Here is a 15,000-nt window from a genome sequence, read left to right on the forward strand (position 1 = left end):
TGCTCTCTCTGTCTCTCCAGTTCTCTCCCTTTGTCCTCTTTGATGCTCCGTAGTTTATCCAGAGCCGACTGCTGCTTCCGCTGGCTCTCTCTCAGTTCCTGATGTTACCACATCAACAAGAGGGCACATTTCACCACATACTAACACGGTCACACATTCAGAATCACAACACCATCTATTACATTTACACTTCAGTCCTTTATGAACTGGCAACAACAGAGGATCTAGCAGGATGGCACAGCGAGCACTGGGATGAGAGGGTTGGACAACTCAGAGAAGAGTGTTTTAGACACAAAGAGAGAGAAAAGAGGAGAGAGAGAAATATATATATAGTACAGTACTGTACCAGTCAGAACTGTTTGGACACACCACCTCATTCAAGGCTATTTCTTTGTTGTTTTACTATTTTCTACATTGTAGAATGTAGAACAAAGAATGCAAAGCTGTCATCAAGGTAAAGGGTGGCTATTTTAAGAATTTCGAATATAAAATATATTTTGATTTGTTTAACACTTTTTTGGTTACTACATGATTCCATATGTGTCATGTCATAGTTGTGATGTCTCACTATTATTCTACAATATAGAAAAACCCTTGAGAGAGTAGGTGTCCAAACTTTTGACTGGTACTGTATATAATATATATATGAGAGAGAGAGAGAGAGAGAGAGAGCGACAGAGAGCGAGTAACAGAGAGGCAGACAGAGAGAGAGGCAGAGAAAGAGAGAGAGAGAGGCAAACAGAGAGAGAGAGAGAGAGAGGCAAACAGAGAGAGGCAAACAGAGAGAGAGAGAGAGAGGCAGAGAGAGAGAGGCAGACAGACAAACAGAGAGGCAGACAGACAGGGAGAGAGGCAGGCAGACAGACAGGCAGACAGACAGACACAGACAGAAAGGCAGACAGAAAGGCAGACAGACACAGAGAGAGAGAGAGAGAGAGAGAGAGAGAGAGAGAGAGAGAGAGAGAGAGAGAGAGAGAGAGAGAGAGAGAGAGAGAGAGCACCTTTAGGAGGTAGAAGAGGTTACTCAGGCAGGTGAATAGAGAGACAGAGAGATATAGGGAGAGAGAGAGCACCTTTAGGAGGTAGAAGAGGTTACTCAGGCAGGTGAATAGAGAGAGACAGAGATATATAGGGAGAGAGAGAGCACCTTTAGGAGGTAGAAGAGGTTACTCAGGCAGTTGAATAGAGAGAGGAGACACTGTAGCAGACAGTCATCAGCATCCCCATACTGCAGCAAGACAGACCAGGAGAAAGAGAGGAGGGAGGAAGAGAAGGCAGGAGGGATTAGAAAGGAATGGGTCAGACAGAGAGAGAGTGAAGGAGGAGATAGAGGGAAGGGGAATAGGATGGAGAGAGAGAGAGAGAGAGAGAGAGAGAGAGAGAGGAAGACGAGGACAAAAAAGGCCAGCGCTTCAGTAGCCGGTTAGACACACAGAGAGAGAAGCAGAAGATCACACTGGTTATCAATCATAAGTGGCAAACAAATTACTGAATCATTCCAGCCCTTTCACATATCATTCACATTAACAATCAATCTCCAACCTTGTTCCTGGAGAGCTACCCTCCTGTAGGTTTTCACACCCCAACCCTGTTCCTAGAGCGCTACCCTCCTGTAGGTTTTCATTACAACCCTGTTCCTGGAGAGCTACCCTCCTGTAGGTTTTCACACCCCAACCCTGTTCCTGGAGAGATACCCTCCTGTAGGTTTTCACACCCCAACCCTGTTCCTGGAGAGTTACCCTCCTGTAGGTTTTCACTCCAACCTAGTTCCTGGAGAGCTACCCTCCTGTAGGTTTTCACTCCAACCCTGTTCCTGGAGAGCTACCCTCCTGTAGGTTTTCACTCCAACCCTGTTCCTGGAGAGCTACCCTCCTGTAGGTTTTCACTCCAACCCTGTTCCTGGAGAGCTACCCTCCTGTAGGTTTTCACTCCAACCCTGTTCCTGGAGAGCTACCCTCCTGTAGGTTTTCACTCCAACCCAGTTCCTGGAGAGTTACCCTCCTGTAGGTTTTCACTCCAACCCTAATCTAGCACACCTGATTCTAATAATTAGCTGGTTGATAAACTGAACCAGGTTAGTTACAACTGGGGTTTGAGTTAAAAGGGTTGGAGTGAAAACCTACAGGATGGTAGCTCTCCAGGAACCAGTTTGGAAAGCCCTGTCATATATTCACTTTAATACAGGTAGACTGTTATACTTCAACAACATTTGAGCGAGTGACTAGAGTGAGTGTTACTAGAGTGAGTGACTAGAGTGAGTGTTACTAGAGTGAGTGACTAGAGTGGTCTGTACGTACCTGTATGTCCTTCTGGTAATGATCCATGTCAGCCAGTTTAGCAGCCGTCTCTTTCTCCAGAGCATCCAGCTGTTGCTTCAGTTTACGACAGGCTCCGTCCTTCTCGCTGGTGCTGCGCTTGAGAGTGGATATGGTGGAGACTGGGTACAGCAGGAAGACGAGTTACAACCCAGGGGGTGACAGGAGGGGAATGTTTAGTAACACTCACTACAGTGCCGTCCAAAAGTATTCACACTTATTGACTTGTTCCACATTTTGTTGTGTTTTTCACCCATCAACACACAATACCCCAGAACGACAAAGTGATGACATTCTTTGTAAATATCAAATTTACCAATCGTCCAAGGAACTGTCCGGAGAACTCCTGAGATATAATTGTGATGAGGCATATATCTGGGGAACGGTAAAAGAATTAGGCATATATCTGGGGAAGGGTAAAAAATGAGGCATATATCTGGGGAAGGGTAAAAAATGAGGCATATATCTGGGGAAGGGTAAAAAACTATTTCTAGAGTGTTGAAAGATTCCAAGAGCACAGCGGCCTCCATCCTTAGGAAATTGGAATTATCCAGACTCTGCCTAGAGCTGGCCGTCCAACCAAACTGAGCAACCAGGCAAAAAGGACCTTGGTCACGGAGGTGACCCAAAACCCAATGACCACTCTGACAGAACTAACGTAAACTCACGTAAACTTGTACATCGCCTTGGTCTGTACAATAGCCCTTATTTTAGCGCCCCAAAAACGTAATACTTCCAGATCAACTGTAATGTCAATACCATTGTAAAGCACAATTTCTCCCCTTTCCAACAGAATCAATTACATGACCTAAACCCTGCTCATTTCTGCATAATTCAAGCAGCCAATGAGCCTCGTCGAGTATTTTTTTAAATGGCGGGTGGGGAAGTGAAACTAATGCGTGATAGTGAGAAGGAGACATGTTGTGTGGGAAAATTGCTTTTTTTCACTCGATCTGTCCAACTTATCACCTTATTGCCTCTAAAATGTAAATAAAACACTATAAAGAGTTTATATAATGTGTCATTACATACCTATTTGAAGGTTTGTGTCGAATTTGAATTGGGTTTTTAGGGCGGTGCTAAAGTGATCTTAGAAGTAAACAGCGGCTTTGAGAATGATGATCGCATGCAATGATGACGCAAAAAATGACTAAAAATGACCCCTTACCCCCGTCACTGTCCATTTCTTGTTTTTAAACGATGAGAGAAGTGCTACACCTGGTGGAGAGAGATTGTAAGACATAAATAGTTGCTTTATGCGTGCTGTACGTTACGACATGACACGTCACAATGTAACGGAGGGTCCGTTTTTTTCAACTTTTCTCCAATACTATAGAGCCATTACCATGTCGATCAACGCTTGAATAGAAACCTAGTTCACACCCCAGATTTTGAAGTCAACACAGTCGCTACAGTCCCATTAGTTTTCTTTGTAGCATCGTTTGAATGTTCCGGTTGCGCACATTTGTATGGAATGGGGTGAGTTTACGTTACAGAGTTCCTTGGCTGAGATGGTAGAACCTGCCAGAAGGACAACAGTCTCTACAGCACTTCACCAATCTGGGTTTTATGGGAAAGTGGCCATACGGAAACCAATCGTGAGAAGAAGGCACATGACAGCACGCCTGGGAGTTTGCAAAAAGGCAAAAAGACTCGGCATTAGGCAAAAGATTCTGTGATCTTATGAGACAAAACTTTGACTTTTTTGGCCTGAATGCAAAGAGCCATGTCTGGAGAAAACCAGGCACAGATCATCCCTGCCGTGAAGCATGGTGGTGGCAGCATCATGTTATGGGGATGTTTTTCAGCGACAAGGAGACTGGTAAGGATAGAGGGAACAATGAATGGAGCCAAATACAGGCAAATCCTTGCAAAACGACCTTAGACTGGGGGCGAAGCGTTACATTCCAACAGGACAATTATCCCAAGCATACAGCCAAAGAAACATTGGAATGGCTTCAGAACAAGAATGTGAAAGTCCTTGAGTGGCCCAGCCAAAGCACAGACTTGAACCCCATTGAAAATCTGTGGAAAGACTTGAAGATTGCTGTTCACCGCCGCTCCCCATCTAACTTAACAGTACAGAAGAGTAACAGAAGAGTGGGAGAAAATCCAGAAATCCAGATGTGTAAAGCTGATAGATGACTCAAAGCTGTAATCACTGGCAAAGTTGCTTCTACAAAGTATTGACTGAAGAACGTGAATACTTATGTAAATTAGATATACAGGATTTAATTTCAATAAATTTGCAAACATTTCTATAAACAGGTTTTCACTTTGTCATTATGGGGTATTGTGTGAATATTCAGGCTCGTTCAACAAAATCTGGAATAAGTCAAGGGGTATGAATAGTTTCTGAAGGCACTGTATGTCTTCAAACATGGAGTCCTATTCAGTAATGTTTGATTGAATGTGGAACATGGCCTAGTATAGCCCTATTATATACCCCAGTCCTACTGTCTACCCCATCCATACACCCTAGTATAGACTACACCCCATCAATACACCCTAGTAAAGCCCTCTACCCCATCCATACACCCCAGTATAGCACTCTACCCCATCCATATACCCTAGTATAGCCCTCTCCCCCATCCACACACCCTAGTATAGCCCTCTACCCCATCCATACACCCCAGTATAGCCCTCTCCCCCATCCATACACCGTAGTATAGCCCACAACCCATCCATACACCCTAGTATAGCCCTATAATATACCCTAGTCCTACTGTCTACCCCATCCATACACCCTAGTATAGCCCTCTACCCCATCCATACACCCTAGTATAGCCCTCTACCCCACCCATACACCCTAGTATAGCCCTCTACCCCATCCATACACCCCAGTATAGCCCTCTACCCCACCCATACACCCCAGTATAGCCCTCTACCCCATCCATACACCCTAGTATAGCCCTCTACCCCATCCATACACCCCAGTATAGCCCTCTACCCCAGCCCTACAACCCATCCATACACCCTAGTATAGCCCTCTACCCCACCCACACACCCTGGTATAGCCCTATACCCCACCCATACACCCTAGTACAGCCCTCTACCCCATCCATACACCCTAGTATAGCCCTCTACCCCACCCATACACCCCAGTACAGCCCTCTACCCCACCCATACACCCTAGTATAGCCCTCTACCCCACCCATACACCCTAGTATAGCTTACACACCACCCATACACCCTAGTATAACCCTCTACCCCACCCACACACCCCAGTACAGCCTACACCCCACCCATACACCCCAGTACAGCCCTCTACCCCACCCATACACCCTAGTATAGCCCTCTACCCCAACCATACACCCTAGTATAGCCCTCTACCCCACCCATACACCCTAGTATAACCCTCTACCCCACCCACACACCCCAGTACAGCCTACACCCCACCAATACACCCTAGTATAACCCTCTACCCCACCCACACACCCCAGTACAGCCTACACCCCACCCATACACCCTAGTATAGCCCTCTACCCCATCCATACACCCTAGTATAGCCCTCTACCCCACCCATACACCCCAGTACAGCCCCCTACCCCACCCATACACCCTAGTATAGCCCTCTACTCACCCATACACCCTAGTATAGCCCTATAACCTATCCATACACCCTAGTATAGCCCTCTACCCCATCCATATACCCTAGTTTATCCCTCTACCTCACCAATACACCCTAGTATAGCCCTCTACCTCACTCATACACCCTAGTACAGCATACACCCCATCCATACACCCTAGTATAGCTGTCTACACCACTCATACACCCTAGTATAGCCCTCTACCCCACCCATACACCCTAGTATAGCCCTCTACCTCACCCATACACCCTAGTACAGCATACACCCCACCCATACACCCTAGTATAGCCCTTTACCCCACCCACACACCCTAGTATAGCCCTCTACCCCATCCATACACCCCAGTATAGCCCTCTACCCCATCCATACACCCTAGTATAGCCCTCTACCCCATCCATACACCCCAGTATAGCCCTCTACCCCATCCATACACCCTAGTATAGCCCTCTACCCCACCCACACACCCTGGTATAGCCCTATACCCCACCCATACACCCTAGTACAGCCCTCTACCCCATCCATACACCCTAGTATAGCCCTCTACCCCACCCATACACCCTAGTATAGCCCTATAACCTATCCATACACCCTAGTATAGCCCTCTACCCCATCCATATACCCTAGTATAGCCCTCTACCACACCCATACACCCCAGTACAGCCCTCTACCCCACCCACACACCCTAGTATAGCCATCTACCCCATCCATACACCCTAGTATAGCCCTCTACTCACCCATACACCCTAGTATAGCCCTATAACCTATCCATACACCCTAGTATAGCCCTCTACCCCATCCATACACCCTAGTTTATCCCTCTACCTCACCAATACACCCTAGTATAGCCCTCTACCTCACCCATACACCCTAGTACAGCATACACCCCATCCATACACCCTAGTATAGCTCTCTACACCACTCATACACCCTAGTATAGCCCTCTACCCTATCCATACACCCTAGTATAGCCCTACACCCCATCCATACACCCCAGTATAGCCCTCTACCCCATCCATACACCCTAGTATAGCCCACAACCCATCCATACACCCTAGTATAGCCCTATAATATACCCTAGTCCTACTGTCTACCCCATCCATACACCCCAGTATAGCCCTCTACCCCATCCATACACCCTAGTATAGCCCTCTACCCCATCCATACACCCCAGTATAGCCCTCTACCCCACCCATACACCCTAGTATAGCCCTCTACCCCACCCACACACCCTGGTATAGCCCTCTACCCCACCCATACACCCCAGTACAACCCTCTACCCCACCCATACACCCTAGAATAGCCCTCTACCCCACCCATACACCCTAGTACAGCCCTCTACCCCATCCATACACCCTAGTATAGCCCTCTACCCCACCCACACACCCCAGTACAGCCTACACCCCACCCATACACCCTAGTATAGCCCTCTACCCCACCCATACACCCCAGTACAGCCCTCTACCCCATCCATACACCCTAGTATAGCCCTCTACCCCACCCACACACCCTAGTATAGCCCTCTGCCCCATCCATACACCCTAGTATAGCCCTCTACCCCACCCATACACCCCAGTACAGCCCTCTACCCCACCCATACACCCTAGTATAGCCCTCTACTCACCCATACACCCTAGCATAGCCCTATAACCTATCCATACACCCTAGTATAGCCCTCTACCCCATCCATACACCCTAGTTTATCCCTCTACCTCACCAATACACCCTAGTTTATCCCTCTACCTCACCCATACACCCTAGTATAGCCCTATAACCTATCCATACACCCTAGTATAGCCCTCTACCCCACCCATACACCCCAGTACAGCCCTCTACCCCATCCATACACCCTAGTATAGCCCTCTACCCCACCCACACACCCTAGTATAGCCCTCCACCCCATCCATACACCCTAGTTTATCCCTCTACTCACCCATACACCCTAGTATAGCCCTATAACCTATCCATACACCCTAGTATAGCCCTCTACCCCATCCATACACCCTAGTTTATCCCTCTACCTCACCAATACACCCTAGTATAGCCCTCTACCTCACTCATACACCCTAGTACAGCATACACCCCATCCATACACCCTAGTATAGCTCTCTACACCACTCATACACCCTAGTATAGCCCTATACCCCACCCATACACCCTAGTATAGCCCTCTACCTCACCCATACACCCTAGTACAGCATACACCCCATCCATACACCCTAGTATAGCCCTCTACCCCACCCACACACCCTAGTATAGCCCTCTACCCCATCCATACACCCTAGTATAGCCCTCTACCCCATCCATACACCCCAGTACAGCCCTCTACCCCATCCATACACCCTAGTATAGCCCTCTACCCCAGCCACACACCCTAGTATAGCCCTCTACCCCATCCATACACCCTAGTATAGCCCTCTACCCCACCCATACACCCCAGTACAGCCCTCTACCCCACCCATACACCCTAGTATAGCCCTCTACTCACCCATACACCCTAGTATAGCCCTATAACCTATCCATACACCCTAGTATAGCCCTCTACCCCACCCACACACCCCAGTACAGCCTACACCCCACCCATACACCCCAGTACAGCCCTCTACCCCACCCATACACCCTAGTATAGCCCTCTACCCCACCCATACACCCCAGTACAGCCCTCTACCCCACCCATACACCCTAGTATAGCCCTCTACCTCACCCATACACCCTAGTATAGCCCTATAACCTATCCATACACCCTAGTATAGCCCTCCACCCCATCCATACACCCTAGTTTATCCCTCTACCTCACCCATACACCCTACTATAGCCCTCTACCTCACCCATACACCCTAGTATAGCCCTCTACCTCACCCATACACCCTAGTATAGCTTACACACCACCCATACACCCTAGTATAGCCCTCTACCTCACCCATACACCCTAGTATAACCCTTTACCCCACCCACACACCCTAGTATAGCCCTATAACCTATCCATACACCCTAGTATAGCCCTATAACCTATCCATACACCCTGGTATAGCCCTCTACCTCACCCATACACCCTAGTATAACCCTTTACCCCACCCACACATCCTAGTATAGCCCTCTACCTCACCCATACACCCTAGTATAACCCTTTACCCCACCCACACACCCTAGTATAGCCCTCTACCCCACCCATACACCCTAGTATAGCCCTATAACCTATCCATACACCCTAGTATAGCCTACACCCCATCCATACATCCTAGTATAGCCCACACCCCAGCCTAACATAGCCCCAGTCTCAGTCAGTACCTGGCAGGTTGTTGAGGGCCATGTCCCTCAGTTTGTCACTGAGCCTCTGCTGTTCTGGAGTCAGCTGGGACAGCTTCCTCTGGTTCTCCTGAAGCACAGGAGCAGTAGACGCATCATTAGGAGGGGCCAGACAGAGAGACGGACAAACAGCGACAGACAAAGAGCAACAGACAAACAGCGACAGACAAAGAGACAGACAGACACACCTCTAGTTGTCTCTGCAGGGAGCTGATGTCCTGTCTGGCTGTGTCTCGTTTCTGGTTGGTCAGATCCAGCTCGCTGCGTTGCACCTTCCTTTTACTCTGAGCATCCCGCAGCCGCTCAGAGATCTGTTTGTGTTTGTTACCCTAGGAGAAAGAGACATACAGCCGCTCAGAGATCTGTCTGTGTTTGTTATGCTGGGAGAGAGAGATATACAGATGTAGGATTTAAACTTGACCCTTTCCTCGCAGGAGAAAAATAATCCTGCAGCAGGAGGATTTTAGTATCTGAAGAAATATTTACCATGGCCACCAGGGGGCAGCTGGAAACGGTGTTTGTACACTGAACAAAATTTAAAATGCAACATATAAAGTGCTGGTCTCATGTTTCATGAGCTGAAACAAAACATGCCAGAAATTTTCCAAACCTTATTTCGCTCAAATGGAGGATTTCTGTCTGCAATAAAGCCCTTTTGTGGGAAGAAAAAAACTATTTCCGATTGGCTGGGCCTGGCTCCCCAGTGGATGGGCCAATACCTTCCCAGCCCAACCCATGGCTGAGCCCCTGCCCAGCCATGTGAAATCCATAGATTAGCGCCTAACGAATCTATTTCAATTGACTGATTTCATGACATCATGATACAATCAAAATAAATCAGCCAAGACCTCAGAAAAAAAATTGTAGACCTCCACAAGTCTAGTTCATCGTTGGGAGCAAATTCCAAATGCCTGACGGTACCACGTTCATCTGTACAAACAATAGTACGCAAGTATAAACACCATGGGACCACGCATCGGTCATACCGATAAGGAAGGAGATCTCCTAGAGATGAACGTACTTTGGTGCAAAAAGTGAACATCAATCCCAGAACAACAGCAAAGGACCTTGTGAAGATGCTGGAGGAAACAGGTACAAAAGTATCTATATCCACAGTAAAACGAGTCCTATATCGACATAACCTGAAAGGCCACTCAGCAAGGAAGAAGCCACTGCTCTAAAACCGCCATAAAAAAGCCAGACTACGGTTTGCAACTGCACATGGGGACAAAGATCGTACTTTTTGGAGAAATGTCCTCTGGTCCGATGAAACAAAAATAGAACTGTATGGCCATAATGACCATCGTTATGTTTGGAGAAAAAAGGGGGAGGCTTGCAAGCCGAAGAGCACCATTCCAACCGTGAAGCACGAGGGTGGCATCATCATGTTGTGGGGGTGCTTTGCTGCAGGAGGGACTGGTGCACTTCACAAAATAGATGGCATCAAGAGGACGGAAAATGATGTGGATATATTGAAGCAACATCTCAAGACATCAGTCAGGAAGTTAAAGATTAGTTGGAAATGGGTCTTCCAAATGGACAATGACCCCAAGCATACTTCCAAAGTTGTGGCAAAATGGCTTAAGGACAACAAAGTCAAGGTATTGGAGTGGCCATCACAAAGCCCATACCTCAATCCTACAGAACATTTGTGGGCAGAACTGAAAAAGCGTGTGCGAGCAAGGAGGCCTATAAACCTGACTCAGTTACACCAGCTCTGTCAGGAGGAATGGGCCAAAATTCACCCAACTTATTGTGGGAAACTTGTGGAAGGCTACCTGAAACATTTGATCCAAGTTAAACAATTTAAAGGCAATGCTACCAAATACTAATTGAGTGTATGTAAACTTCTGACCCACTGGGAATGAGATGAAAGAAATAGAAGCTGAAAAAAATCACTCTCTGCTATTATTCTGACATTTCACATTCTTAAAATAAAGTGGTGATCCTAACTGACCTAAGACAGGGAATTTTTACTAGGAATAAATGTCAGGAATTGTGAAAAACTTAGTGTAAATGTATTTGGCTCAGGTGTATGTAAACTTCCAACTGTATACAGGGGGGTGCCGGTACAGAGACCTGTGGTTAGCTACAGTGATCATAGCGTTGGGATTCTAGTTGATTAGGAGATACTCATTTCTCTATTGGAGTTGTAAGTGAGATAATCAAAGCAAATGTTATTTGTCACAAGCGCCAAATACAACAGGTATAATCTTACTGTGAAATGCTTACTTACAAGCCCTTAACCAATAATACAGTTTAAGAAAATAATTGACTAAATCAACTAAAGTAAAACTTTTTTTTCAAAGTAACAATAAGGCTTTATACAGGGGGACCGGTACAGAGTCAATATGCGGGGATACAGGTTAGTTGAGGTAATTTGTACATGTAGGTAGTGGTAAAGTGACTATGCATAGATAATAAACAGCGAGTAGCAGCAGTGTAGAAACAAAGGGGGGGGGGTCAATGTAAATAGTCCAGGTGGCCATTTGATTCATTGTTCCGCAGTCGTATGACTTGGGGGTAGAAGCTGTTGAGAAGCCTTTTGGAACAAGACTTGGCGCTCTGGTACCACTTGCCGTGCTTTAGCAGAGAGAACAGACTGACTAGGGTGACTGGAATCTTTGAAAATGTTTTGGGCCTTCCTCTGACACCGCAGAGTTCCTCTGTCCAGTGTCTGTGTTATTTTGCCCATCTTAATCTTTTATTTTTATTGGCCAGTCTGAGATATGGCTTTTTCTTTGCAACTCTGCCTAGAAGGCCAGCATCCCGGAGTCGCCTCTTCACTGTTGACGTTGAGACTGGTGTTTTGCGGTTACTATTTAATGAAGCTGCAAGGTGAGGCGTCTGTTTCTCAAACTAGACACTCTAATGTACTTGTCCTCTTGCTCAGTTGTGCACCGGGGCCTCCCACTCTTCTTTCTATTCTGGTTAGAGCCAGTTTGCGCTGTTCTGTGAAGGGAGTAGTACACAGCATTGTACGAGATCTTCAGTTTCTTGGCAATTTCTCGCATGGAATAGCCTTCATTTCTCAGAACAAGAATAGACTAACGAGTTCCAGAAGAAAATACTTTGTTTCTGGCCATTTTGAGCCGGAAATCGAACCCACAAATGCTGATGCTCCAGATACTCAACTATTCTAAAGAAGGACAGTTTTATTGCTTCTTTAAAATCAGAACAACAGTTTTCAGCTGTGCTAAGATAATTGCAAAAGGGTTTTCTAATGATCAATTAGCCTTTTAAAATTATAAACTTGGATTAGCTAACACAATGTGCCATTGGAACACAGGAGTGATGGTTGCTGATAATGGGCCTCTGTACGCATATGTAAATATTCCATTAAAAATCAGCCGTTTCATTTACATTACATTTACATTTAAGTCATTTAGCAGACGCTCTTATCCAGCTACAATAGTCATTTACAACATTAACAATGTCTACACTGTATTTCTGATCAATTTGATGTTATTTTAAATGGACAAAAAAGTGATTTTCTTTCAAAAACAAGGACATTTTGAACGGTAGTGTGTGTAGAGTCTGGGTGTAGAGTCTGGGTGTAGAGTCAGGGTGTAGAGTCTGGGTGTAGAGTCTGGGTGTAGAGTCTGGGTGTAGAGTCTGGGTGTAGAGTCTGGGTGTAGATTCTGGATGTAGAGTCTGGGTGTAGAGTCTGGGTGTAGAGTCTGGGTGTAGAGTCTGGGTGTAGAGTCTGGGTGTAGAGTCTGGGTGTAGAGTCTGGGTGTAGAGTCTGGGTGTAGAGTCTCTATCCGCGCGTGTGTGTAGGGAGGCAGGTAGCCTAGCAGTTAAGAGTGTTGGGCCACTAACCGAAAGGTCACTGGTTCGAATCTCCGAGCCGACTTGATGGAAAAATGTGTCGATGTGACCTCGAGCAAGACACTTAACCCTAATTGCTTCTATAAGTGGCTCTGGATAAGTCTGCTCAATGACTCAAATGTCAAATCTATGTGTGAGTCTCACCACAGCCTCCAACTCCGTCTCCAGACTTCTCTTCCTGGCCTTCAGTTTGCTGACGTCTTCCTGTTCCTGACTCTTTTGGCGCCGCAGCTCTCCTCTCCTCCTTCTCTCCAGCTCCTCCTTCCTCTGGCGCTCCAGCTCACGCTGCGCCGCCTGGGGAACACACACGGACAGACTCACTCATACTTAAACAATCAGACCCACAAGGGTTTGGTATATGACCAAATAACCACGGCTAAAGACTGTTCTTAGGCACGACGCAAACACCCGAGGTGCCTTACTGCTATTATAAACTGGTTACCAACGTAATTAGAGCAGTCAAAAATAAATGTTTTGTCATACCCGTGGTATACGGACTGATATACCACGGCTGTCAGCCAATCAGCATTCAGGGCTCGACCCACCCAGTTTATACTGACATTTAGAATGCCTGACAGAACACGGCTCTTCACCTCTCTTCTCTCCATCTCCTTCAGCCTCTCCTCCTCTTTCTGTCTCTCCAGCTCCATCCTCCTCTCTTCCTCCTTCCTCCTCCTCTCCTCTTGCTCCCTGACCTCCCTCTCTCGCTCCTCGCTCTCCTTCTGCTGCCGTTTCTCATCCTCTCTCCTCTGTGCATCCTGCAGAGCCTGTCTTCTTTTCTCCAGCTCTGCGTTCCCTCGCTCCAGGTTGGCTTTGAACTTATCCTCAAACGACACTGTGAAAGAGAGAGGGATGGAGAGAGAGAGAGAGAGAGAGAGAGAGAGAGAGAACAAGAGAAAGAAAGAAAGAAAGAACGAGAGAGAATGAGAGACAGAAAGAACGAGAGAGATATAAAGAAAGAAAGACAGACAGACAGACAGACAGACAGACAGACAGACAGACAGACAGACAGACAGACAGACAGACAGACAGACAGACAGACAGACAGACAGACAGACAGACAGACAGACAGACAGACAGACAGACAGACAGACACAGAGAGAGAGAGAGTGAGTGAGAGTGAGAGTATGAGAGTGTGTGTGTGTGAGTGTACGTACAGTTGTTTTTGGTTTTCTGTGGTGGCTCAGCCTCCAGTTCTTCAGTGATGCCAGCATAGAGAGACAAGCTGGTCCCATTCACAGATCCCCTACAAGAAACAGTGAGTGTGAGTGTGTGTGTGTATGAGTGTGTGTGTAACTCTCTGATGGTGGTATTAGTTCTGCTGGTAGTGTGTGTGTGTGTGTGTGTGTGTGTGTGTGTGTGTGTGTGTGTGTGTGTGTGTGTGTGTGTGTGTGTGTGTGTGTGTGTGTGTGTGTGTGTGTGTGTGTGTGTGTGATGATGATGGTATTCGTTCTGTTGGTAGTGTGTGTGTGTGTGTGTGTGTGTGTGTGTGTGTGTGTGTGTGTGTGTGTGTGTGTGTGTGTGTGTGTGTGTGTGTGTGTGTGTGTGTGTGTGTGTGTGTGTGTGATGATGGTATTCGTTCTGTTGGTAGTGTGTGTGTGTGTGTACCTCTCTGATGGTGGTATTAGTTCTGTTGGTAGTGTGAGGGGTAAGGGTCGTCCGGTCTTGGCCAAGTCCACTAGATGCATGGCCAGAATAAACTCCTCTCCTCTTAGCGTCCCATCCTTATCTATATCAGCCAGGTTCCTGACAGAGACACACACACACACACACACACACACACACACACACACACACACACACACACACACACACACACACACACACACACACACACACACACACACACACACGTTCCTGTGGTCAAACGTTCTTATACAGGTACAAGCTGATGATATGATGATGATGATGATGATGATGATGATGATGATGGCGTACTCACCAGATGGTGGCCAGCTGTG

The 15,000-nt window shown here is 46.9% G+C and overlaps 1 protein-coding gene across 1 annotated transcript in view; it reads right to left on the reverse strand.

Moving 5' to 3' along the window:
• The window catches only part of LOC120023003 (intersectin-2-like), a 113,305-nt gene that overhangs the window by 48,185 nt on the left and 50,120 nt on the right, over positions 1-15,000 (reverse strand). Inside the window, 9 exon segments of the mRNA XM_038966955.1 lie at positions 4-98; positions 2,298-2,437; positions 9,191-9,278; positions 9,397-9,537; positions 13,184-13,333; positions 13,633-13,874; positions 14,197-14,285; positions 14,648-14,785; positions 14,982-15,000. The exon segment at positions 14,982-15,000 is cut by the window's right edge and continues 45 nt beyond it. Coding sequence (XP_038822883.1) covers positions 4-98; positions 2,298-2,437; positions 9,191-9,278; positions 9,397-9,537; positions 13,184-13,333; positions 13,633-13,874; positions 14,197-14,285; positions 14,648-14,785; positions 14,982-15,000 — 1,102 coding nt within the window.

The sequence above is a fragment of the Salvelinus namaycush genome, chromosome 28 (genome assembly GCF_016432855.1).
Source record: "Salvelinus namaycush isolate Seneca chromosome 28, SaNama_1.0, whole genome shotgun sequence".
NCBI classification, from domain to species: domain Eukaryota; kingdom Metazoa; phylum Chordata; class Actinopteri; order Salmoniformes; family Salmonidae; genus Salvelinus; species Salvelinus namaycush.